General features: G+C 44.1%; 1 protein-coding gene across 1 annotated transcript; it reads left to right on the top strand.

The window, feature by feature from the left end:
• The first annotated feature begins 309 nt into the window (after window positions 1-309).
• SCTR (secretin receptor) lies at window positions 310-27,789 on the top strand. Its single transcript, XM_065413256.1, has 13 exons — window positions 310-407; window positions 5,154-5,280; window positions 10,334-10,444; window positions 16,153-16,256; window positions 16,629-16,726; window positions 18,559-18,691; window positions 19,897-20,050; window positions 20,149-20,209; window positions 23,179-23,248; window positions 25,878-25,969; window positions 26,079-26,217; window positions 26,404-26,445; window positions 27,607-27,789. The coding sequence occupies exons 1-13, from the start codon at window positions 363-365 to the stop codon at window positions 27,787-27,789; spliced, it is 1,359 nt and encodes a 452-aa protein (XP_065269328.1). The 5' UTR covers window positions 310-362.

The following is a 27,789-nucleotide window of genomic DNA, read 5'->3' on the forward strand; positions in this document are numbered from 1 at the left end:
CATGAGGAATGATCATTCCTCGCCGACATGCAGCGATAACAGTGAATAATAGCACAGAGGGGAAGAGGACGGTATTAGGAACATGCTCAACGGAGGTGCTTGTTATTCTTGGGACAGGATCCTGCTGCAAAGCAGGAGGCGAGTTTGGGGGTGCTGCTGTCATTGCTGAGTCTATGTAGGGTTCAGCAGCAGGAGAGGAGCATTGGCTCGGGATGATAAAAGCTAATTCCAGCCAGGAGACCAGAAGGAAGATGAACTATGTGAAAGAAACTGAAGGGACCGAGAAAGCCACAGCGGAGAGCACACAAATAGCCTGATGATCTCTGGTGCATAGGGATGAAGGAAACAGACAGCAACTGACCATGTGGAGCATCCTGGTGATTCTTTTCTGGTTCTCAACTCTAATTGTAAGTATTTGCAGCTGTTTATTTTATAGCTCCTGGAATCACACGTGGCATAAATAAATATATTCACGTTCCATGCGGCAGCATAGTCTAATGGAGAGAACACCAGACTGGGTGACAGGAGTCCTGGTTCTATTCCTGGCTCTGCTGCTTGACTCACTGTGTGACCCTGGCAAGACATGGCGATGTTCTGTGCCTCAGTTTCCTCATCTTCCACTGGGGAGGATAATGCTTACCCACTTTTGTAAAGAACCTGAAGCTCTGTGGGTGAAAGAATGATTATCTCCAAGGCAATTGTATATAAAGTGCCAATGCACTTCACTGGAGCTATACAGATCTGCATCAGCTGAGAATCAGGGCCATAAGCTTAAAGGGAAACTGGTTAAAACGTACATTTAAAAAAACATATTCAGCATTACTAACCTCTCACTTGTTTCAGACTGGAAGAATGTAATATTCTGACATGCTTTACAACATATATTTTGGTTTGCTAGCATAAGATTCCTAAAGTTATTGGGCTTTTACCCCGTTATTCACCCTCCAATACCCCTGCGTCTCACTATCAACTAATTACAAAGGATAGCTGAGCCTGGGGCAAAATCATGGCAAACTGGTCAGCTTACACCAGTTTTTTCTAACGAGTATAATCAATACTTGAATACACCCAGGGTAAGTGAAGATGAGCTGGTGCAGATGAATACAATTTTATTCCATTTGGTGAAGATGAGCTGAGCACAATTTTATTGCAGTCAATGCAACAGATTATTTACACCAGCCAGGAATTTGGCCCATGGTTGCTGGAGAATGGGTTAAACCAGTGGTTCTCAATCAGGGATACATCTTCCAGGGGGTACATCAACTCATCTAGATATGTGCCTAGTTTTACAACAGGCTACAGGAACGGCACTAGCGAAGTCAGTACAAACTAAAATGTCATACAGACAATGACTTGTTTATACTGCTCTATATACTATACACTGAAATGTAAGTACAATATATTCCAATTGATTTATTTTATAATTATATGGTAAAAATGAGAAAGTCAGCAATTTTTCACCAGTAGCGTGCTGTGACACTTTGGTATTTTTATGTCTGATTTTGTAAGCAAGTAGATTTTAAATGAGATGCAACTTGGGGTACACAAGACAAATCAGACTCTTGAAAGGGCTACAGTTGTCTGGAAAGGTTGAGAGCCACTGTATTAAGCTAGATCTAGGCCTTCTGTTTCCATGATGAATACAGCTTGCTGACTTTTTGCTTTTCATGTAGTGCCAGCTTCTTCTTCTTTTTGTTTTCAGGTTCTTAGGCTCTAGCCCAGGGGTACTCTAGATTTTTGTTTTACTGAGAACTCCAAAAGCATCCACTTTCTTCTGTGATTCCAACCACCCACTTCTATCTCCCTACATCTTTTGTGCCTCATGTCCAAGAATCCTTTGTTCTCTGTCAGTCCCGCTCAAACACAAAAACCAGACCCCCAACTATCATACAACACAATAACATACTGATTTGTTTTACATTCAATGTGCTATATATGGCCATTAATGCTATTTACATTCAATATGTATAGATCTGATAGTTTCACAAGTTTAAAAATGTCTGGAAAAAGAGTCTTGATTGTTATTGAAAATGTCATGAATTGCAGATTTCTGTAAATTCCATACACCTAATTATTATAGCTGTTTATATTTGGAACATTTTCTATATAACTAGAACAACTAACTTTTTTTTTGTAAATTAAAACTTAGAACCTGTAGAAAATTTTGGGAACCCCTGCCCCCCTCAAACAGGAACAGCATAGGCTCAGGGTGGGAGGAGTTATTTAAGTCAAGGCAGTTAGGAAAGCAACTGAGAAACTCTGGAATCAAATGTTGATTTTCCTCAGTAAACACTAGCTTGTGTGCTGCATGCTGCACTAACATGAAAAGAGGCAACGTACAAGGAAATGAAAACTGGATGGGCTCAGAGTCAATGGGGTATAAGGAATGCAGCATCAGGCTATTTCCTTTGAACTTGTGTACTGTGGACACTAGAGAGATTAATTGTCTAGTTCTCTGGTCACTGCATTAATGGGTGCTCAGGGCATTGCTGGAGGTTTTCAGCACATCGCAGAAGTAGACCCACTATGTGCCCAGATCCTTCATTTTTTGCATACTCCAGGTTCCACTGACATCAAAGAACCAAGGATCAGGCCTAATAGAACCTCTTCTTAGTTGGAAACAAAGTCTGTAACTCTGAAATTGAATTCTTCATTAACTAGCTGTTGAATGTGAAATCCAGCTACCAATATTGAAGCCAATGACACAACTCATGGGAGTAAGATGAGCATGATTTGGTCCCCCAAACCCATCATTTTAAGAAATTAAATTGCATATGTACAACATATGCTGTTTAGGGAATAGTTACTCTGGCAAACCAGATACCTAATAAGTTGCCGAACAGACAAAAACATTCGAGAGATAGAAAAATAATGTGTAATATCAATTCAGAGAAAGATTTTTTTTTTTAAATTTCTAAAATAACTTTTCAGGGACCTAAAGGAAATGATACCCAGAGATGATGTATGGTGTTTTAAGAAAAAAATGATACTGTCTCTGAAAATATCATTGACCTAGTCATTAATATTTATTTTTTGTATCTGCTGACCAGCGCCTAGAAGAGTTAATATCCACTGTTGAGGATTCTAGGCCATTTTCACCTTTTGCTTTAACAGTTCTTGATAGTGATTTTCCTATTTGTAATTAATGTTTTGCATTGAATTGAAACACTATTGCACAAATATATCTTAAGCAGGACTGCTGGGGTTGTATTGCTAAATCCTGAAAATGCACTAAACTTCTTTAATAATGTAATTGATTTGAATATAAAAATACATTTATTAAAAAAGGAACCTAACAAAATTCAGAAATGACTGAATGCAATCTAAAACTAACAACAGAAAATAGTGACTATAATTTGATTTCTTTACACATTTAAATCCAACAAGGCATCCCTCTTTTTGGAAGGCTTTTGTTCTAGATCTAATGATTTATAAACCCTGATTTCATGAATAGTTATTTTTCTTGTATGTTACTATTCTCTGTTTGTGTGATTCCAAAAAGTTATTTTACTCATACATGAATGAGTGACCTTTCATTGTACAGGTAGAACCTCTCTAATCCGGCACTCCCTGGTCTGGCAACATCCGTGGTCTGGCATAGACACCGACTCTGTGGGTGCTCCGAGGCTGGAGCACCCAGGGGGAAAAATTAGTGGGTGTGGAGCATCCACCGGTGCCAAGCTCCCCTCTCTACCGTCCTCCCCACATGCCTCTCACGCGCTGGCAGCCCCACCCTTACCAACTCCTCCTCCTTCTTCCTCCCAGCACTTCCGGAGCGCTGCGAACAGCTGATTCGCAACGTTCAAGCTCCGGGAGGGAGAGGGAGGACCTGGGGCCAGCAGCTGGGACCCCGGGCAAGGAGCCGGTGGCTGGGAACAGGGGCCATAATCGGAGCCCCCGAGCGGGTGGGCGGCGTCCAGGATCCCGGGTGGCAGCACCCCCCACACCGCTACTTCCTGCGCCTATGGAGACCTGCTGGCACTCTGCATTGACCTCCTGTGGTTTGGCAAATTCTCTGGTTCGGCACCAATCGGGTCCCGAGAGTGCCGGACTAGAGAGGTTCAATCTGTATTATGATGCACAATGGAAGGGGAAAAGAAGGAAATACTGAATAGAATAGACCAATTGGATGAGAGATGATCCACTTTTAAAAAGAGCAAACTCTATTCAGGAAGAAAATATCAAGAAAATATTCTTGGGTGAAATCTTGGTCCCATTGAAGTCAATGGGAGTTTAACTGTTGACTTGAATGGGGCGAGGATTTCACTCCTGTTCTTTAGAACAGACTCAGCACTAGAAATCATTATGGATCCTATTGTACAAGGTACTTATCCTCTCCTTCAAGGTTCTCAATGCTGACTGACATTTCAGTCAAAGCTGAAAGTGCTCAGCAACTTACACGATTAGTAAAGAGCCACTGCCATGAATTTTACACAAAACTCTCAGTGGCACTTATGCGCTCACGTCTCCACCTGCAGCCTCACCGATTTGCAGCAAGATTTCTGAATGAATGAGCACAGTGTTGACTTTCATAGGATTGTATGTGTACAAGCGATAGTATTTGGCCTAGTTTTGCAAGTGAAAGGCTGGCCTAGAGAATGCCCAACAATTCTGTGGTCTAGTATTCTGTAGGGCCACACTCAGCACTCAGTTATACCAGTACAATCCAAGTCCCCACTGATGTTTTTGCAGTGTAACAGAACACAATTGGGCTCCTCATACAGTATTTACAGTAATAATGGGCCCAAACTAGAACGCATTGATGTCAGTACGCGGGAGCAGGCCCACTGTAAATCATTAAGTGCTTGTATCCTGTTAAATAAAAGGTTTATTTTTATATGCTGTGTTTCAAGGAAATAACAAGGAGTCTGGTGGCACCTTAAAGACTATTTATTTGGGCATAAGAAGTGGGTTTTTTACCCACGAAAGCTTCTGCCCAAATAAGTCTGTTAGTCTTTAAGGTGCCACCAGACTCCTCATTGTTTTTGTGGATACAGATGAACAGGGCTACCCCTCTGATACGTTCAAGGAAATGTCACTCACAATCAGATGATGGGGCTGTATAGACAATGTTACTGTAAGGAGAGTTTTGTGGGTGGCAAATGTTCCAAGAGAAAAAGTCAAACAACTCAACTTCTTTTCAAAATGTGCAGATCAAGGCTACCCCACTAATATGTGACTTGCTGAATGTCCTGAGGAAGGAAGAAGAACTCTGTGCTGAGACGCTGTCCCAGGAAGGACAGAACAGAACATTTGAAAATGACCAGTTCATGAGTTCAGGTAAATGGTGGATCTATGGAGAAAATTCCAACCTCAGATCTTCACTGTGGATGTGCAATCTAACACTGTTCCTCTCTATAGGCTTAAACTCTCATAGAAAATCTATGGGAGCACTGACCCATAGGGAGAACAGAATATCAGTCAAGATCTGTCGTGTGGCTCTCAGAGCAGATTTTTGCCCTTAGCGTGAGTATGACCAGTGAGGTGGCAAAATTTGCAGATGATACAAAGCTACTCAAGATAGTTAAGTCCAAAGCAGTTTCCTTGCCCCATGTTGTTTGGTGTTTAGTTCCTCCCACCCTCATTTTATTATTATGTCCCTTGGTCCAGGGAAGGCAGCTTGAACTCTCAGCAGGTTCGGATGAGCGAAAACTCAGGGAAGCCCAAGGATGAAGTACAGTGCAGCAGAGATCTGCTTGGTAGATATGAACAGCTGCCTAGAACACATCTGATCATGGCCCCAGCCTTGCTCCCCACTGTGGTTTGTCCAAGTGGTATCTTACTAACAAGGAGACAGGTCATAAGAGAAGCCCTTCGTTAGGAAGGCAACTGTGTACAGAAATGTGTACAGTTACTGTGTACAGGGTAACAAACCCTCTACTACTCTCCAGCCCCAGCCTGTGACCAAGCCTGCCCTCAGCTACTTTGTTGCTTCTGTTACCCAGCATGCAGTGCCTCACAGGAAAACGAAATGGATGCATAAAGGGTGTACAAGAAGAGTGGCATCTCTATGCTTCCCGGAGGACTTACTCTATGGCACAATCTAATTTTTCAGAGCCCTCATGCTGTGTCTCATGGAAGCACAATAGATTTCCTTTCCCCTAAGACATTCCCTGTAGTTGAATATTAGGTCACTTGTTTCATATTTGGCTGGTCATATTTGCCAGCGATTGAAGAGGACAGTGGTTAGAAGCAGGGATTGCCTTTTCACAGTCCATCCTCTCATCTGCTTTGATCCATCGGAGGATCTCAAAGCACCGTACATACACATTCATGAGTTAAGCCTCACAACCCCCTGTCATGTAGGTAAGTGCTATTATTATAATTTTATTGGTAAGGAAACAGAGCCCCAAAGACGTTTAGACACCTAAATGTTCAGAAGCACCACTAATATGGAGTGCCTCCGTTTTTGTTGCCCCAATGAGTGGATGCTCAGGGCCTGATTTCTAGAGGTGTTCAGAACCTGCCTCTCATTTGTCCCAAGAGGGTGGAAGTCTTGCATTTGGGGCCCAAAGCTTATGAGGAGACTTTGCGAGATTTGGTTCTATTAAATCCAGACCCTAATATTGATTTAGTCTCCAACTTGAATCCCAAAATCTAGTCTAAACCTACCCTGGATCCAGATCTGAAAACTGCCTCCTTGGTCTGTTTCCATTTGTTACTTGAAATCATCACAAGTCAGAATAAAGCAGTTCCCATAAGTCAATAGACTCTGTGATAGGAATGATCAGTCACCCTTTTAGAGTGGCAGAGAAAACCCAGGCAAGTGAGTGTGGGTGGCTGTGTGCCTTTTCTTGGGTAATGACTTCAGAAGAGTGGTTGAACTAAAGAGCAGTATTTTCTGCCTCCTGTTTGTGTTTTAATGATGGTTTGTTATTACTTTGGTGTCTTATGTAAATAGAGCTGCGTCCTTTTGCTTCTAATATCAGTGAGGTTAATTTAAATTACATCCAGCAAAGGCTGAAGTTGTGGGAACCTGCCAGCACTAATGGCTTCGTGCTTTTGTTATCTGCATGATTTTATGCTTGACACCTGTGCGGAGAAATACACGTGCAGTGATCCTCAGGCTGGTGCAGTGCGGAACCAACCCCTGGACAGCCTGTGGTGGACATAATAGGAGTAAGCATGCAGGAAAGAGGAAGGCAGCTATGCAGGGTGTGACTCCCCCATCCCCTCCCCCTGCTCTTGTATACCTACCCCGGACCCCTCTGCAAAAGCTCTACCTGGTGAATGAGGGAATAGCTGGGCATGGAGTGGGGGTTTGGGAGGGAAAGAGCTTCTGTTGGGGGCATGCTCTCCTTCTGATGACTAACATCCATTAAAAAAGCCCAAACAAACAGGATTAGTTAACTGTGCTTTGCACATTGCTAATTTCTGTGATGTTAGGGCTGTGCCAGAATCAGGCACAAAACACCTACGCGAAAGGCCGTGCTCTGTAGATTACTATGTGAATAAAAGGAGCCCTTTGGATTTCCCCACCACGGTTTAAGGGAGGAGTGTTACACTCAAATACCAGTGGGGTATGTCTACACTGGAGCTGGGGCGCAACTTCTAGCTCGGGTGGACGTACAAGTGCTAACTTGGATGGACCTAGCACGCTAAAAACAGAAGTGCAGCCGCTGTGGCACCTGCGGTGAGGGGCTCTGCCCGAGTAAGTACCTGTGTTCCCAGGTGGGGCTGTACTCGGGACGGCTAACCCATCCCATTGCTCACGTCACCACAGCTACACTTCTATTTTTAGCACACTAGCTAGGTCAAAGCTAGCACCTGAACGTACCCAAGCTAGAAATTACATCTCCAGTGTAGGCGTACCCTTAATTACCATAACACTCTTTTTTACACTCCAGTTTATAGGGGGGGGGGAGATTCTTTCTTGCTTGGAATGTGCTTGGTGCAGGAGAGTGACTGGGGAGGGAGATTATTAGGGAACTGGGATCTTTATTCACTCTGGCATAATTCAGAGCAGTTATGGGGCTGCTCTAATTTTTGTGAGCTGGCTATTGTTCCAAAGAGAGCATTCAGCAGCTGAAAATCAGCAGAATGCAGCGGTGCTCTGCCCTCACTCTGACATGCCTCCTACACTGGGGTCGGGATGGGTAGTTGCCACAGAAGCCAGTATGCCAGCTTTACAGCAGCTGAGAGATACCGCCTTTCGGAGGCACTTCTCAGCTGGCCAGCTACATCTAGATTCCAACAGCTTTGTGCCACATGAGAATCTGGCCTTATATGTCCAAGGGCAAAAGTAACTAAAAACTTGTTTGTTCTGTCCCCGCATCGTCCCTGGAGAAAACCATCTCCCAATATTACAGACTTGCTGGTGTTTAAGTTGTTATTGTTCTCTGTGAAATGAAGGAGTTAGAACAAAAACAACGAGGAGTCTGGTGGCACCTTAAAGACTAACAGATTTATTTGGGCATAAGCTTTCATGGGTAAAAAACCCCATTCTTTAAGGTGCCACCGGACTCCTTGTTGTTTTTGTGGATACAGACTAACACGGCTACCCCTCTGATACTTGGGAGTTAGAACAGTCTGTTTCACTGGTTTTATATCAGCTCTGTTGACACAGAGCTTTTAAACCCAGACAGCACAGCAGATCTCAACATAAACATCCCTGGGGTTAATGTATGGTTTGAGTGAACTGCAGTAGTTAAATTATATTGCTTAGAAATAAACAGTTGCCAGGTCAGATAAACATTCAAGCGGAGGCATTTATCAGAGCTGAAAGCCATTGGCTGTGAGTAAGCTACTTGTTTCTAAATGTGATCACTGTCATACAGGAAGAAATCAATTGAAAAATGACGAAAGCATTTCTGGAATTTAGAAATGTGTGTTGGTCTGATGGAGGCTGATCCTGTGAGGTACTAAGCACTGTGTAGAAAGTGCCACACACTTTTCTCTCTCTCACGTTTTTTTACAAAAGTCTCATTTTCCTTCTGCATCACAAAACAAAAACAAATTTTGAAATCTGGAAATTTTTCACAAAATGTAATTCTTGTTTTCCAGCCAGCCCCGTTCAACAAGGTGTTCAGCACCTTGCAGGATTGAGCCCTTAGTCTGCAAATGCAGCATCGTGCCAGCTGCCTTGTTTCTCAGTCTGTTACATTGGTGGTGGGAGGGGGAAGGGTGGCTAAAATGAATATAACTGAGTGAAGGCAAGTGTAACTTTTTTCATACACAGATAGCAAAACAGGTCATTTCAATTTGAATGACTTGTGCTTAAATGAAGAGAGCATCAAAACAAGAAAGAACAAAAGTAAAGTCTCCGTGTGTGTGTGTGTGTGTGAGAGAGAGAGAGAGCACAAAGGGTGTGTGGTGTGTTCTCCTCTGCTAACAGTCTGCACTCAGAATGTCTGCCAGTCATTGCAGAGAGCAGAGACCTTAGTGAGTTAAAGATGCAGTACAAAGAAAAAGTCACAACAGTTACATCACTAAATACATTGCAAGTGGGATCTCAAATCAATAAAGGTGGGGCCTCAAATTAAAATAATTGGTGGGAAAGTAGGTTCAAACAGTACAGTCTCAAAGGCATGGCTTGTGCAAGAAATAATGTTGTTAGTCAGCCCTCTGTCAGATTTGACTAGTATTTGGGAGGGAATAATGATCTTTCTTTCCCCCTAACTTGTGACTAGCCGGTGTAATTCGTTTACTTTATAATCACAGTAATTGCTTTTCTAGAATAGCTAAATTAAGTTTTGATCTCTTACAGCAGGAAAGCAATCGAGAACCACAGCTGAGCCCAGAATGCTGTACATTAACATTATTCACTCTAACACAATCTCAGCTGTAATGAATGAGGTGTTGAAATGGTAATCAGCATTTACATTTGTACAAGTCTGACATCAATGCAGCATCTTCTGGCTTTTTCTGTAATATAATTTTGTAGCTGTTTAACATATTAGTCAAGGTGTGCATTTTTGTATTTATACAAATGAATTGTGGTATGTACGTAAAAGACAAGATGCTTTCCAAACGGCAGTTTTAGAAAGGCTGAGGTGACCCAAAAAATTCATTAAACCGTTATTGTGATAGAGGAGTATGGGCCAAGAGCATGATCCAAAACCCATTGAAATCAATGGAAAGACTTCCATTGACTTCTCTCTGCTTTTGAATCAGGCCCCAGCTCTTCCTCATCCTGATGAAGCAAGTAGTCCAAAGGAGCTAAGGGAACTACCTGTAGCTAGAGGATGAAGACATCATTGTCTTCAATGGAAGCATTAAAGCCCCATTAAAGTCCTTCAGACTTGCTTTTAAGAGTATACTGAATGTTTTTATTCTCTGAAGATGTGACTGTCCAGGGAATATGGTCAATGATGCTTCTGTTCTTACAACATAGGCAGATGTGCTGGAATGTGGGATAACATGAGCTGCTGGCCTTCTTCTTCAATTGGACAGACTGTCAATGCTCATTGTCCAGAATTCTTCCAAATGCTTACTGGAAAAAAAGGTAAAATAAAGTAATTTAAAAGAAAATCCTTTCAAGGGGACACTTTCAGGTCAGATTTCATTTTTAGAAAACCTAAACTAAGAAAAAATGTTTCCATGTTTTTTAAAGGCCAATGACCAGAATTCTGTGGTGTTTGCAGCCTGAATATTTTCATCATTGTACTAATGCAGGAGAGCTTGAAAATGAAATTGACTAAAAACAAAAATAAAACGAACTACTCTCTTTTTATTGTGGTGATCCATAAGGCTCAGACAGGGATGAAGAACATTTTTTGTTTTTTTCATTTCAAAAGACTTATCATTTGAAAATATAACTTAGTTTTATACCTAATTTAAAAAAGAAAAGAAAAAAGGTTGAAATTGGAACAAAATGTTTGAAATTTTCAAAACAAAATGTTTCAATTGACCCAAACTGTTTTTTGTTTTATTTTCAGTTTGAAAAAAAATCAACTTTTCATCCCGATTCAGAACGGGGAAATCATTTGAAATGTTGAATATTCTCATGGGATGGGAAAACTATTTCCCAGCCAGTTCTACTCACGATGATTTTTGGCTGGAAAAGCACGAGCCTCTGTATGCTAAAAGGACAGCCACTAATTCAGCCACTAGAGGGAGCTGCTAACACTTGAGAAGGTCCAATATTTAGTCTGTCCAGTAGAAAACAGTAGCATACATATCAAAGTTGGATGGTGACTGGAGTGGAACAGAGGTCGTACATCCAAAGGTTACTGTCTGAAATCATGGGTGCATTCTGTTATCTGAAAGAAAAGGAAACCATAACTCTAGCAATTCTAAACTTAATTTGCCTTTAATATAGGGAGTGTCCGAATTGTACTGAGTCACTAATAATAAGCAATGATCAAAGTGAGTGGGTTCAAAACAGAATCACAAGACAATGTCCACTAGCATTAAATGTTTTTTAACTCTATTCATTTAGCATCTTGGGTTGAAACCAACAACAGTTTATTTCCAGTGTAGCTACATTCTGTTCTATTACATATACTATGACTTGTTTGTGACTCATACGTTTAAACTCTTAAACTGCCTACTGCCCTGTCTTATGCAATTTTAAGGGAAAAACCAAATATACACAAGATTTGTTTATTTGCAAGAAAAACAACTGCCAAAAGTTTGCTCTCTTAGCCACTTAGCTACAAAGAATACTGATAACCACAAATACAAAAGAACCACGCTAGGGACACTGATGGATCTGAACCAAATCCTCGATCCAAACATCCCGGAGCTCTGGGATCTAGATCTGTATCTGCATCACAAACATCTTGGCTGATCCCTACCTGTGTAATGAGCTGAAACAAAGGTCAGGACCCAAATATCGTATGAGTGAAGGTCAGATCCAGATCTGAATGTTGAGTCTCACACGCATTCAGGATGGAGTTTCAGCAGAGTATAAAAGAGAGCATGTCATGATTTCCCCAAAATATAAATATTTCCTAAAAAACAAATAGCATCATTAAAATCATACCCATGTACATCAATATTAAATTTCCTTCTTGATTAAGCATCTAAAGCTCTGCACTTTTGTGCACACCCAGTCCCCCACCCCTTTATCATGCCTTGTCCTCTTTGACACACTTAGAGCCTTTCTTGTCAGTTATAGGCCCACTTCTAGGCTCACTTCTAAGCACTGCATTTTGGTTTAACTTAATGTTGCTTATCTCTGTCTGACAGAAACACACCACAGTCTGCTTCTACAGTCAAGGACACGTGCACTCTACTTTGTAGGCAGGCTGAGAGGGAAGGATGGGGTGGGGAGGCGATGGGGAAGATGTGGATTGTCAAGAGATGCTCCATCTTCTCCTTTTTGCTGATGTGCTGCAGTAGAACTTAGAAAAATCTGACTCAAAATTCAAACCTGAGCTTTCCAAAGCTTTCCATAAAAGTAAATAATAATAAAAATATCTGGCACATCTCTAATTCCTTCCACCCAAGGAGTTCAAAGCCTGTGTCAGACATCTTTCTTTCCACCCGATCTTTAAGTGACAGCCTTTTTTCAAGGGTCATAGTAAAGTCAGAACAAAATGTAGATGGGCTGTCGGTATATCCAAGTTGTCCTGTCTGGTGCAGCAGCCCAAATGTTGTGCTGATTTATTCTCCATACAATACTACTGACTCCAATGGGGTGCCACAAGGCATGAGCCAGTGCAAAAATCTCACAAGGTGTGCATCTTAGTTGCTTTTCCTTCTCTCCCTTGAGTATTGGAGGGATCTTGCCGGACACTCCTGCTGCAGAAATGTGATAGCTTAACTTAGAATCACTGGAAAAATAGAAACCATGTGATACCATCCAGGAAAACAAAACTTGTCAGGAACCAGCTGTGGTCATTGAGGAGCTGAATATGGCCTTCTGAGTCATATCCCTGCACTGGAAGAGTACAACAAGAGATGGAGAAGAGCAAGAGGGTTTGTCCTGAGAATGGTTGCTGATGCGGTTGGCATCGATGGAATCCTGACCATATTGAAGTCATTGGGAGTTTGATTCAGTATCGCCAGTATTTTACCCCATATCTCTAGAGCAATGGTTCTCAAACTTTTTTTCGCGGACCACTTGAAAATTGCTGAGGGTATCAGCGGACCACTTAATGATCTTTCCAAATTTTGTTTGTACCGTTAGCTAACTATTGTAATGCACTTTGGATAAAAACGCTATATATAAAAAACCCTTAATAATAATTAAAGTTTTTTTGTTCTACAAATAAAAGCACACAACTCATATTTTAATATCAGTAGTCTTACCTTTCTAATGCGGTGGATGTGCCCTCTTTCCCCCGCCGCAGCAGCTCCCGAGCTGGAGCTGGGAAGGAGGGGGGTCTCTCTCTCTTTCCCCCACCGCAGCAGCCCCCGAGCTGGGGCTGGGAAGGAGGGCCGTCTCTCCCCAGCAGCCGCAGCCCTGGAGGTGGGGAAAGTCACCTCTTTCTCTGGCCTGCATGTCCCAGATTCCCCCCACCCCCTCTTCTCACGCCACTGCCTCCTCCCACCTTACATGTGCAGCTTCTCCAGGGTCCAGGCACCTTATTAGTGGAGCCACGCCTGTGCGGCTCCACTAATTAGGTGGGTGGCTCTTCATTCTGTCATGTGCGGCCGCCCAGACGCGCACCTTACAGGGAACTATCGGCGGACCACCTGAATGGAGCTCGCAGACCACAGTTTGAGAACCTCTGCTCTAGAGCAGATGGGACAGTGGTAGCTCCTGGCTGATAGTTGCGCATGGCTATCGCTATTACCCAGACTTTATTTCTTGGCAAAAATACCTTTCTCTTCAGCACACCATATGGGTTAGATGGCCATAGCAGCAACCAATCACAGTTACTTTTCTCCGGTGATCTGATGTTGGCTTGTAGCTTGTCTAGGCCAAGACCAGGACTTTTTCTTGTAGTATGAGGTGCCTAATACAAGTTTGAGCACTATGACGTCAATACACTTAACCACATTCAGTGTGTGATTGGTCCTCTAGAAATTCCACATATAGATTGCTTCTGATTATGCTGCAAATCCCAGCCCACTGTGATTTACCATATGTAAAATCCATACATATGCATGCTCACTAGGGAAAAACTACTGAGGAACATTCCTGTGTATGTAAATTTCAAGGAATGCATCACACTTCAGATTGTAAACTGAGTTCTTGCTGGAAGCCCGCTGCTCAACAGACTGGTAATACAGTCAAGCAGGTGGTGTTCTTTTTCCACAAGGTAGAAAACCCACAGATATGGTTTACTGCTGTAAGAAGGACTTGTATCCATGTTATAATTCCATAGGACTCAGCTCTCCCCTCCTGCTGGCACACATGCGCACAAATCAGATATGTTTTCCTTGTAAATCCCATAAAAATACACCAAATACACACACTCACAGTTGTGTTTTTAAAAGAAGAGATGAGCCATCACTCAGAATCACAGCAGTGATTTCGTACAGATTGAACAGAGCCCTCAGATCTGAGGCACTATTCGTACTGTTATGAGCTGGGTGAAACCTTGTTATGGGTTGAGTTAAAACCTTTTTCAGATTGATGTGTAAACACGCCCTTCACTTAAGATAATTGTAAGAAACACTTCAGGGGTCACACCTAAAACCTAAAAAAGAAATCTGCCCAGAAACGACCACCAGGTGGGTGACGGGTTGGGTTCCTCTGGGTATTGTGACCAGGTGTGTGAGAGCACATATGGAAACTGAGAATAGACAAAGAACAGAGAGGCAGAGGGGTGTGTGTGTGTGTGTGTGTGTGTGTTGGGCCGGCTCCAGGCACCAGCGGAGGAAGCACGTGCCTGGGGCGGCACATGCTAAGGGGTGGCATTCCGTCCATTCTTGGGGTGGTACTGTCCGGGTGGTTTTTTTTTTTTTTGCTCCGGCATTTCGGGCAGCAGTCTGAGCAGCTTTTTTTGTTGCTTGGGGCAGCAAAAATGGTAGAGTCGGCCCTGTGTGTGAGAAAGCCAGAGTCAGGCAGCAGGCTAGCCTGTGAGTGCAGTGTGACCCTGAAAGGGGCTGGGGAGAGAGAGAGAGAGAGAGCAAGCTTTTGGGTCTGCTAGCTACAGAGGCTTGGGGCTGTGAGCTAGGAGACTGCTCCTCTTGGTTCTGGTTCCTCCTGTGTTCAGAGGAGCAGGACTTCGTGCTCTCCTTGTGGCTAAACAAGGGAAAATACCAGAATCTATCAGTTTCTAGTCCCAATTGGAGCATCCCGAGGGCCCCAAAATTTAACTAGCCTCTCAAGTCAAAAAGGGGCAACAGTATTCACTGCTGCAAATCAAACATCTTGTCCTCTCATCAGACAGAGATAAGCAATCAGACCTTTGAGCTAGGGATCTTCAGGAAAATGTCAAACTTCTCCAGGGCATGAATCTGTGGTGCAATGAGTCACAGATTTGCTGTTCCCAGAACGCAAACCAGCAAACACCAGATGTCCAGAACAGCTTTGCTTATTTATGTTTCAATTAATAAAATGCACCCATCACAACTGTCCCTGGATGTGTGAACAATATCATAAGAACCACACAATACATTGGACAAATATCAATAGAATTAACTCGCCGCCTCATCAATAAACTGCATGCACTATGCACAGTAATTCTCTTTCCTCCCCGCCCCCCGCCCTGAGAAAAAAGACTGAAGAATTGGTGGGCTTTGCACTGGGCCCCTAAAGGTTAACAGACTCAGTCCCTGAACTCCAGAGTCAATGTCCATGGCTGAGAATCACATCTCCAGCTCCCAGACGTTCAAGACTAGGGACTGTTAGTTGAAACACCTCAGCTGATCTCAGTTGTTGTGACGACACAGATGCAGAGAAGCATATGTGTAGCCCACAGCCAAACAGTATAGGGCTGTAGGGTCTGGTTTAGCTCCCACTGAAGCCAATAGCGTAACTTCATTAATACAGGATTGTAGGCCTGATCCAAAGCTCATTGTGGCCAATGGAGTTTTCCATTGACTTCACTGGGCTTTGGATGAGGCTCCTAGCCCTTCTAGACACTTAGGTGATTCATTTGGCTTCTGTTCAGCTACTAGCTACATCAAAAAGATGCTCACACCGATAGCTGCATTTCACCTGTATTATGCTGTCTGCACTCTGAGAAGGGAACTATTCTGCATGCTGTTGGAACACTGCCATTTGCTTGTTACTGATCAGCAGGTGGAATAGTCATCCTGGTACAGTTGGGAGGCATTACACCTTGCTTTGTTACTGCTGCCACAATACAGGTTTTGTGCATCGAAACTGCACCAGTGAAGGGTGGTCAGAGGCATTCCCGAGACCCGATGTTGCTTGTGGCTATGACGTGAACGACACTGCCAATGAGGAGAGAGTAAGTCTGATTTATTGTTTGTAAGTTACAGTTTGTTGCTTCATGAAACAATGGTCTCAGGGGAGAGATATTCCAAACTAGTAGCAGAGAGAAAGGATGGTGTTTGCGGTTCAAGTGTGAGATTGGGAGTCAGGCGGGGGGTGTCTGTGTGTATGTGTCTGTCTGTCTGTCCGTCCATCCCAGAAGATCCTCCAGTTTGCACACCACACTCCTTCCCCAAAAGTAGAATACCTGTGTTTATGAAAAAAATATAGATGTGAAACAATACAAAGAAAGAAAGTGGATGCTCTTCTCTTAACACGTCAAAATGGGCTGATTTCCAGGAGATATTTAAAACTTAAAGCGAAGATTCAAATGTATGTCTCTTTACAGCGCATCTACTTCATGAAGCTGAAGACCATGTACACAGTTGGATATAGTACCTCCCTTGGGACTCTGACAGTAGCCTTAGGAATCCTGGCCTCATTTAGGTGAGGGGAAGTTCTATGCTGTTTGTTTGCATTTGTTCGGAACTGCTGATTAATCCATAGAAGCCCCACATTCCTTTGTTTGCTTTCAGATGAATTTAAAGGGTGACATTTTCAAAATTGTTATAGAAATCGGAGCTGGAAATGCACTCGGGGTCACTAGTCCATCTCCTGTTAGTGCAGGATTCTTCCCCATAGCATGTTTTTTCTGTGCTTTTGCCAGGCTGGTTTCCAAGGTTGGCGCTGCCACCATATACTTCCCTTACGAGACTAGCTCATATTTTAATAGTTCTCCCCACAGGAAATTTTTTCTTTGCTATTCAGCCTAAATTTCCTTTTTTAAATGCATTTTTGGGGCCTAAATCTGGAGTAACTGCATCGGCTGCAGTACAGTATTTCAGATTTATACAAGCGTGACAGAGTACAAATCTGAGCCCCGGGCATGTATAATTTATGTACGCCGGAGGCTTGATTTTGTTGTTTACTCAACCAAATAAACTTCATTTATCATAAATAATGTATCAGTAAAGTGCCTTCGGAACCCAAAATGCTTTGCAAACTATAGTCCGTCCTAAGCCTCCAGGCACAGATTTCCAATTGGCTGCTGGGGGATTCAGCACGTAGTGGGTTTGTGAGTACAAGTCCAGAATCTAGACAGCACCACTGATGTGCAACCAGCTCTGGGTGGGGGGCAGCAGCTTGGCGCACATCACAGTTCAGGATGTGCGGGGAGGGGAAATTTTGGCCAGAGCTATTACAGATATTACCCTCAACTTTTATGGCTATGTCCTGATATCGTCCCTGTAAGAGCAGACATGACTTTGTTTTTTCAGATTTTCTCGAAAGGAACCCCTTGGGGCGAGTAAATTGCATGGAATTAACACTGATGTCCCTTTGAAGGACAAAGGGCTGAGTTGATTCTGCTAGACTTTGAATCTGTAGGCCCTGGTAGCCAGGGCCGGCTCTAGGTTTTTTGCCGCCCCAAGCAAAAAATTTTTTGGCTGCCCCCCACCCTAGCCTTGGCTCCCCCATACAGACCCCTGCCTCCCCAGCCCTGGGCTCCCCCCCCACCAGTGCTGACTCCGCCCGCTCCCCCCTCACCTCCAGCCGGTCCAGCGCTGGCAGGGTTGGGGTAAGCAGCGGGGGTCCCGGGCCGTGCCTCAGCCCAGGGTCCCTCCAGCCAGGGCTCCTGCCTCCAGGACCGGCCGGGACCCAGGAGGGCAGAGCAGGGGCACTGCCCCAGCAGGGGACTGAGGAGCTGGCGCAGGGTAGCCCCAGAAGGAGCGGAGCCCTGGAGAGCGGGACGCAGGCCCCGCACGGCAGCGCCCGGGCACCGGTCCCCACTATAGCCCTGCTGCTGCTGCTGCTCCTGGTCGCCCTGCCGCAGTCCCTGGGTGGCTCGGGCCGCTTCGCCCAGCCCTGGCTGCGGCGCTGGGGGGCGGCCGCCCTGCGGCACCTGCAGGCAGCTCCATGCGCTCCGCACGGCAGTCCCCAGCCCGAGTGTCCCATGCTTGGAGCCCGCTCAACCCAGTCACAAGGTGCGGGTGCTGCTCCCCGACACGAACCACAGCGGTCCCAGGGGCGCCCCCCCCCCCCCCCCGCGCTACTGTTGGCAGGGCTGGCTCTAGGCTTTTGCCACCCTAAGCAAAAAAAAAAAAAAAAAACGATGGCCGGAATGCTGCCCCTGAAAATGTGCTGCCCCAAGCACGTGCTTGGTTTGCTGGTGCCTAGAGCCGGCCCTGCTGGTAGCCTAGGTCTTTGAAGCCTGATTAGATCAATAAGCCATCCCCTTTCTAGAAACATAACTTCATGAGATTTCTCTCTTTTGGGTACAGAAGACTACGTTGTATGAGGAACTACATCCACATGCATCTGTTTACATCCTTCATTTTCCGAGCCTTGTCAAACTTAATCAAAGACGCCGTTTTGTTTTCTTCTGAGGACGTTAACTACTGCGGGGCACACACGGTAAACCCCCAGACTTCCAGAATCTTCAGTTCCCCACCCTTCCACTGGAATTTCACCAAGGCAGTTTGTAAGGAAATGCTTATGCAGGAAAGAGAGCCTGCTTCCTTGGTCTTTCCTTAACATAGTTACTGGAGAAGAAAGTGTTGTCTTATATAAAAGCACCTCTCTCTCTCCCTCTTGTCACTTTACTGTGCATGTCAGTTGTGTCAAGCTGAAATTCTCACCATCTTTTACAACTTTGGGCTAGACATTGGTTTTATTCTCTCCTCCCAAGGAAGAATCCAAATGAATGGGGGAAGTGCTCTGAGAACTCTGGGAAATCCTGGCTTCATTGAAATCAATGGGAGTTTTGCCATTGATTTCGATGAAGCCAGGATTTCACCCTCTGAGCTGAATCTTGCAGAGGGTCACAGGCTTTCTGTCCTCTCTGTGTGTGATTGGGTGGGAGATGGCCACATGGAAGAGGAAAAGGGAGCACTCATTCGGCCATGCAGAGCCTGCCCTTAGCTCACCTGCATAGGCAAGAAACCTTTATCCATGGCTGTCTTAGGAGGCACGAAGCCATAAGCTTCCTCCTCTGCAGCGATGCATTATTCCCTCCCCCTTCCAAGGGGGTAGAGGCCATGGAAAGAGAGTCAGGGCTACATCTACTCCCCAGTTCAGCCTCCCCACACCAAACCCATGGAGCTCTAACCACCTGTCAGCTATGAGGATGGCTTCAACCTAGTAGGGTGGGGAAAAGGTTTTGCTCTCTTGCATATTCATGATCCATTCAATTCTTGGCCTCTCTACTGAGGTTGCCAAATTAAGGGACCAGTGAGTACCAGCATTTGGCAACTCTCTTAGGTACTTATACAGCCCCCATTACCATACAGCCTGAGAATCTCACAGTCTTTAATGTATTTAGCCTCACAACACTGCTGAGAGGTTATTATCCCTGTTTGACAGATGGGGGACAGAGAGAGACGATGTGACTTGCCCAGCAAAGGAAGTCTATGACAGAGTAAGGAAGTGAACCGATCTTTCTCAAGTCCTCTACCCACTGGACCCCCTTCCTTTCCTGTCAATACCTGGAGTGAGCCCACCAATCTGTTTCAATATTGGATACCAAAAATGATTGTGCATCCATGTTTACCTTCTGACTCTCTGCAGGAAGATAGATGAAGATGCAACAATAGCTAATGATACTCTCTCTGTTTCCTCAGATTGGGTGTAAACTCGTCATGATCTTCTTTCAGTATTGCATCATGGCTAACTACAGTTGGCTTCTTGTGGAGGGACTGTATCTCCACACCCTTCTGGTCGTTTCTTTCTTCTCGGAAAGGAAGTTCTTCCGGTGGTTCATCGCCCTGGGATGGGGTACTGTTTGGTTATCTTTTCAGTCAAAATAATGGTTGGGTGATTGTTGATTTATCTGTGAGAGGTTTATAGAACAATAACTGGATTTTCCATTGCAGGCACCCCAACCATATTTGTTATAGCATGGTCCGTCACCAGGCACCTATGTGAAGATATAGGGTAAGCCATTTTAATTAAATACAAGCTTTACTCAATAGGGGAACATGCAGCATAAATGTCTAAGGCCTGGTCCCCACTAAGCCCCCACTTCGGACTAAGGTACGCAAATTCAGCTACGTTAATAACGTAGCTGAATTCGAAATACCTTAGTCCGAACTTACCGCGGGTCCAGACGCGGCAGGCAGGCTCCCCCGTCGATGCCGCGTACTCCTCTCGCCGAGCTGGAGTACCGGCATCGACGGCGAGCACTTCCGGGATCGATCCGGGATCGATTTATCGCGTCTAAACCAGACGCGATAAATCGATCCCAGAACATCGATTGCCTGCCGCCGGAACCTCCGGTAAGTGTAGACGTACCCTAAGAGGCAGCTGCATCGATTATTTGCCCATTGAAAGCCTCGTCAGCTGTTATTACCGTTTAACCCTAGTGAATCAAACTCCACTTTGCTGAGGTTCAGTTAGCGCCTGAAGGCTGTGCAGATACTTAAACCCTGATTGAGAACTGTGACGTTAGGGGGTTCACCCAGACTGGTAAGGGGGTTCTGTCACCTCTTGCCCTGTAGCCCTGGGAACTTCTGCGCTGTGCAGCCTTAGCTCAGAGCCCTGACGCCAGCAGCCTGCTCACCGCACAGGGACCTCATCTTGGCTTCCACCAGCCTGACTACTCCGTGCAGGGTGACACCAACAGCCCACAACCATCCCCCCTGCAGCATCCAGTCCCTCTCACTGGACCCTTACAGAAGTTAAGTTCACTGTTTCCAAGGAGGCAGAGCACACACCAGCATAGGTGTTGGAACTAGGGGTGATGGGGGTGCTACTGTACCCCCTGGCTTGAAGTGGATTCCATTATACAGTAAAAGCTATTTTATGCACTTCACCAATCAGAAAGCTCTATAAACTGGCATTTCTGATTTTCATTGAAATTCCGGTTTATAATCTGGTTGGCGCGGGGCCAGCAGGGAGTTGGGGTGTGGGAGGGGATGCGGGGCAGGGCTCTGGGAGGGAGTTTGGATGCAGGAGGGGACTTGGGGAAGCAGGCTGGGGTGCAGGAGGGGGTGCGGTGTGCCGGATCCGGGGGCCGCTCACCTCAGGTGACTCCCTGCAAGCGGCGACCTGTCCCGGCTGCTCCTAGGCGAAGGCACGGCAGGCGGCTCTGCATGCTGCCCCGACCCTGCCCCGAGTGCTAATTCTGCAGCTCCCATTGGCTGGGAACTGCAGCCAATGGGAGCTGCGGGGGCGGCACCTGCGGGCAGAGGCAGCACGCAGAGCCGCCTGCTCTGCCTAGGAGCAGCCGGGACAGGTCACCACTTGTGGGGAGCCACCCGATGTGAGGAGCCTCCGGATCTAGCACCCCACACCCCCTCCTGCATCCAAACTCCCTCCCAGAGCCCATGCCCCGCACCCCCTCCCGCATCCCATCCCCCAGCTCCGCACCACCTCCCACACCCAAACTCCCTCCCTTTTAGTTAACTGGCATTTTTCACTTATTGACAACCCCTATTCCCCCAACACGCCAGATAAAACAGCTTTTACTGTATACAGACAGGGCTTACAGTTTGGTTCAATGGCTCTCAGCACTCCCACTATACCAATGGTTCCAACACCCCTGCACACCAGCCTGGTAGTTTAGCTGAGGACTTCACCCTTTCTTTTAATACACAGCACTGAGATGGATTTGTACTAAAACGAGAATAAGCGTATTGACAAAGAACAGATATTTAAGTGACAATAAGTAGGACTAGAAGACACGGGTATGGTAACAAGTGCAAGAAAACCAAACACGCTTTCTAGTGACTAAAACCTCAGCAAGTTACAATCTTTGCCTAAGCAGGTTTTCTCACCTATAGTCTGTTGCAGCTGCTCTTGGTTTTTAGGCCAAGAAGATCCACATTTGATGAGCTCGAAGGGTGCTGCTTCCCCTTTGTCCCCTAGGTGATGGATGCCAAAAAGGCTCTTCTTCTGCTTATATTTCCCAGAGCCTGTTGTCTCTGTTTCAAGATCCAGGAAGAGCTACTGGGGTTCCAGTTCCATCTCCCGTTGTGATTATTAAGGGGTATACACACACACACACACACACACACACACACACACACACACACACACGGCCTGGTTGTTTAGCTTGCTGGCTTTGTTTCCCTTCTATGCAGATGTACTTTTCATTGTTCTTTGAGGTATTACATTGGAGACACACGAAAACGGTGAAATAACATTCCTTTGTCTTGGACAGGCTGGGCTTCTGCACTGTTTGCAAAACACCTTTTAAGACCATATTTCCAGCACACCTCCATACTTCTTTATACAACCCTCTGTACATACATTGTGCAACGATATTAATGACCGGCGTGTTACTGGTTTGCCTATGATACCTTCCATGATACCTTTTAGAAACAGATGATGACCAAGCGTGTTGTGGCAATGAGTATGTCTAGCCTGATGGAAGTTATTGTATGATGTGCCCTCTGCCAGAGGGCACTGAGGGACTCAGTATGCACCAAATGATTTAAAACTCTTTTTAAATGGGGTTCGTCTACAAAGGCAGCCAAGTTTTTCAAACCTAGTGGATGCCCCCTTTAAAGCCACCTGGCCTTCTCTTTTTGCACTCCAGTAAGAGACTTGGAGCACAGCCATTTCAAAGCCCGACTTTGTAGCTGATTTGTAAGAACAATGAAACCTTGTTTCTTTGATGGCTTCAGGTGTTTTCCCCAAGGCTTTTGGATAAATAGGATTTTACTTCATTTTAAGGGCAATATGTCATTTGGCTAGTCCAGATGCAATCTAGCCTCATTGAAGTTTTGCCACTGATGTCAGTGGGCACAGGAGTAGGCCCTGAATGGAAATTATTTAATATTGTGAAAAATGCAATAGAGACCTATTTGAAGAGCTAAGAAATTAAGACCCTGTGTGAAAGCAGTTGGCATTTGGGGATCTAAACAGTACATCTTTTTTTTTTTTCCTTATTATTATTACAGGTGTTGGGACATTAATACCAATGCTGCTATCTGGTGGATCATTAGAGGCCCTGTAGTCCTGTCTATTTTTGTAAGTCTGTTCTGTAACAAGTGCTTGCAAAGTGCATTTCCAAATGTTGTGAAATCAAAGATCACCCACTTGACATGTTTTAAAACTGTTTGTCAAAAGATTTTAAACATGTGCCTTAACTGGCGTGATACAACCTCAGTGACTTTCGCTTAGTAGGAGTCAGCATCTGTAACTAATGCCTTAGGGCTAACTTTACAAAGAAAGCTCTGAGTTTCCTTCCAAGAAGCAAAAGCCTAAGGGGGATCAGGTTTCCACATCCTGCTGATTTCACATGAACTTCAACTGGCTTGTGGAAGCTTGTTTTGCACTGTTCCATGGGAGGCTCTGGAGGAGAAACAAAAGGGCTGAAGCTTTCAGCACAACAGTCGTTTTGCCTACGCTCCGACACTGCCTCGCTCAGCAAAGCCCAAACCAACTTGCTTTAGACCACACAGCCACCAGTTTTAGCTTTTCAATATGAATCCCGGGCCAAATTCTGCCCTCATTTACACCCAGGCAACTCTCTTGACCCCACAAAGTTGAATGGAAGGCTGGACAACTGGGCAAGCCAATCAGAAAACTTAGCAGGACCACAGCATTTCTTTGCATTGACTGCAACAACCTACATTCAGACTAGATGGGGTGAGATTTAAATTCCAGCCAGATCAGGAAATTCAGCAATAAAGTGACAAACTTAACTGTGTATCGGGGCAGAGGGGGGTGTCTCTCCTGGAGCAGCACAAAGCACAGCTATGAAGATAGCTCACATACACTGAAATGCAATAATATTTTAATGGATAAAAATAAGGAATCACTCATTTAACAAATCTACAGCACACAAAAGGGCATTCCAATCTGCAATGTCCACTGGGGAAAACACAAAAAGGTTCCCCTTCATGTTTCCTCAAATTAACCTGAGACCCCTAATATAGGGCATTACATTTAATACTGTCTGTATGTGTAGGAAAGGGTTAAAAGCGACAGTGCAGCGGCATGATAAGGAAGCCACTGCAGCTGAGTAAATTAATGGGTCACTAGCTGCATAGTGGATGGAGCACAGAGTATTCATGTTGGGAGAGGTGATGTGAAACAGAGATAAGCTGAATTTTATTTCTCCATGCTCCAGTCTGGTTTACACTACTTCTACCAAGAAAGAAGAACTGAATCTGTATCTGACTATATCATATTATTTCTACTCTTTGTCTGCAGGCCAAATGAACAGACACAGATATTGCTTCCCTTTCCCACTGCCCAAGAAGCAGATCAGCATTTTTAGTTGGTTTTCCTCCTTGTGGAGGAAAATGAAAGCATTCCTGCAATGGTTACCATTATGAAGCCTGCTTTGCCTGTAGTTAATGTGGATCCAGTATCTAAGATCCCCTATATGCAGAACAAATGGTATCTGTAACAATGATTGTCAAAGGATAACTTTAATGGCTTTCTCTGAACATCTTCACTTGTGTCTAATCAAGCCGGGGCAATCAGCTGGCCCCCTAAAAGCCAAATTTTGAACAGGAGATATTTGAAAATTGTGGCAACTATTCATTTTACCAGAGTGCATCACCTCCCTTTTCTTTGGTGATTTGTCTTGAAGTTTGAATAATGAATTCTGTCCACTATTTAGTTGTGTCTGGATGAAATTAACCCCTTGGCAGAGGGACAGCACAGGGCCTATGTGCTGCTTAAGTCTTCAAAATAGGGATTAAGTAGGATTTAAGTGATGCATAGGTGGCACACAGGTGAATGTCAGCCTCTAGGACAGTGGTTCCCAAACTTTAACAACCTGTGAACCCCTTTCACTAACCTGTCAAGTTTCGCAAACCCCTTTCTAAAAATGAATATTTCCAGGGATTTTCTCCTTTATCTGAGTATAAATTATAAAAGCAGTGATCTTGGAAATATAACATTTGTTTTTATCACATGCTTATTCCACACTATTATTAATTATTATTTATCATTACAGTATTTTTATTACATTATGAAAACGGCAACACTCTTCCAAGATCTCACTTTCGTAGCTTGTATCACTTTGAATAAGCCTATTATAAGAAAAGGCTCCTATGTTTCATCAAGGAGTATAAGATGTGAAAAAAGCATGAAGGTATTTAAGAAGCCAACTCAAAGAGTTCCTCCTTCCACAAGCATTCAGGTCTTGAGCAGTCCAGGCAAACAACGCACGTTACAACAAAGCTTAAACTTGTTCGTCATAATAATTTAAAAAACAATACTAGCTGCCTATTTAATTATAAAATCAGCAAAAAATATCCACCTCCCTTTCCATTTCTTATAAGGAGTCTTGAAGTTTAAATCTCCTCAGTGTGATAGATAGGCTTGCTTTGATCTGCTTAGCTCTTGGAAGCTCAGGGGCTCCAGGCTGCTGGCCTCATGCTGCCCGGGGTTCCTAGGGAAAGCTCTGTCCGCCATTAGGGATTTTTTCCCCAAGAACCCCCTGTAACATTTCGCGAACCCCCAGGGGTTCACGAACCCCAGTTTGGGAACCACTGCTCTAGGAGCACCTAGAGATTAATGTAGTTAGTTAAATCAGATGGGTAAAGCCAGGCTGCAGGTCCAGTGTAGGGCACAGCAGTGTGCTGCTAATAAGTGATTTCAATAGTCTGACGTCTGTCATCCATGTTTGTTGTTTTTACAGGTTAATTTCATTCTTTTTGTAAATATTTTAAGAATCTTAATGAGAAAGCTCAAATCGCCAGAAGGAAGGGGAAATGATTTCAACCAATACAAGTAGGTTATCTCTTTACTATTTAAAATATATATATAAACACCTCACCTTTAAATAGTTCCCTTTTCTCCCAGTTTACAATATCATCTTCCTGTTTATTTCTACTCCTAGGAGACTTGCAAAATCGACACTCCTTCTCGTCCCCCTTTTTGGAATTCACTATATCATCTTTGCTTTTTCCCCTGAGGACGTGAACAGCGGCACGATGGAAATTCAGCTGGTTTTTGAATTAGCACTCGGATCATTCCAGGTGATATTTGACATCTATAACCTTTTAATCAAAGAAAGGACATTTCCCTCCCTTTCTAATATCCCAGCTGCAGCAGTAGAAGCAAGATACTTGATCTGCTTTTAAATTTTTTAATCAATTCTAATCTGGAAAAACTGCCCGCAAAATACTAAATCTGGTTATTGATATGGTTCTGTTATTTTACAGGGCTTTATTGTGGCTGTGCTGTACTGTTTTCTCAATGGCGAGGTGAGTTTTCTGCATACACAGCTCCTATTAAGTTATACCTCCACAGGCTCAAGCTTACCGCAGCAATGAGATTAGTTCAAATTATTTCTTCGCATGTGAATCCCCTTATACTTCATCTGTCAGCCTGCTGCCCATTTGCCTAGCTTCTCCTCTGAAGTTCTCCACAGTCTTCTTTAGACTTGAGTAACCTACGTAAGTACGTACCATCTGCAAACCTTGCCACCTCTTCGTCCCCCAAACCTTTCCCCCGGTTATTAAACACCAGGCCTGGGAGGGAACATGAGAGCATCCTGTTAATCATTGGCCAGACTGAAAACTGACCATGTATTCCTACACGTTGGTGTCTGTATCTAAACTAGGTTCTAATACACAGCAGTACTTTACCTGTCACCCCATGACTGCTTAGTTCTCTTAATTGCCTCTTGTGAGAGAATTTATCAAAAGTTTTATTAGAGTCCAAATAAATTATGTCATCTTAGATCTTTGAGGCAGGGACTCTTTGTTCTGTGTTTGTACAGCACCTAGCACAATGGGGTCTTGGTCCATGACTATGGGTCCTAAGTGCTACCTCAATTACTGCAGAGTCGGAAACAATTTTCCCATCCCAAGAGAATTTGAGATTTCAAAAACTTTCCCCCATCCCAAATCTAGCCAAAAAGTCAAAATATCAAATGTTCACTAATTGAAAATCTGAAAAACAATTTTGGATCAGGTCAATCAAAATGGTTCCCTTAAATATCAACCTTGAAAAAAAGAAATTATAAAATCAATTTACATTTCTGAATGAAAAAAGCCATTTCAAACACAAAAAGGGAACTTTTCATTCTGAAAATGTCAAAACAGGGTGTTTTCATAATTTAGAAACTTTAAAAAAATTAAAAAATGGGAAATTTGTCAAAGACCCTTACTCTTTTCTGAAGAAAAAACCTTTGTTCAGAAAATTCCCAACCAGCTCTAACCGCAATACAATAAAATAATAGTATCCAGTACCTACCTCCATTCTTAAACTCGGGGTTAAATAAAGAGTACCTTGTGTGGAACAAACATAAGCTTTGGATAAGGGGAACTGTCTCTCCTTTTCCCATTGTGCTGATTCCCTGCAAAAATGCACGGTTCTACACATACTCGCTGACCAAAATATTCTGTGACTTCACTGCTTAGGTTCAATTGGAAATTCACAGAAAATGGAGGCAGTGGCATTTAAGCCAACACGTTCACTTGAATCAGCACCTCAACTCTTCATCCAGTAACGGAGGAAGTGGTTTCACCCAGGTGATGCAGATGTTGAAGCCCAGCCCTCAAGAGCAAAAGAGGCAGACTATCCAGAAGTCAAGTGTAATTTAG

This window comes from Emys orbicularis, chromosome 11 (assembly GCF_028017835.1).
Source record: "Emys orbicularis isolate rEmyOrb1 chromosome 11, rEmyOrb1.hap1, whole genome shotgun sequence".
Lineage (NCBI taxonomy): Eukaryota > Metazoa > Chordata > Testudines > Emydidae > Emys > Emys orbicularis.

Coding starts and splice junctions, on each gene's coding strand:
- SCTR (XM_065413256.1), top strand. CDS start 363: ATGTGGAGCATCCTGGTGATTCTTTTCTGGTTCTCAACTCTAATT. Junction 408..5,153: donor TCTGGTTCTCAACTCTAATT/GTAAGTATTTGC, acceptor CAAAATGTGCAG/ATCAAGGCTACCCCACTAAT. Junction 16,257..16,628: donor ACACTGCCAATGAGGAGAGA/GTAAGTCTGATT, acceptor GTCTCTTTACAG/CGCATCTACTTCATGAAGCT.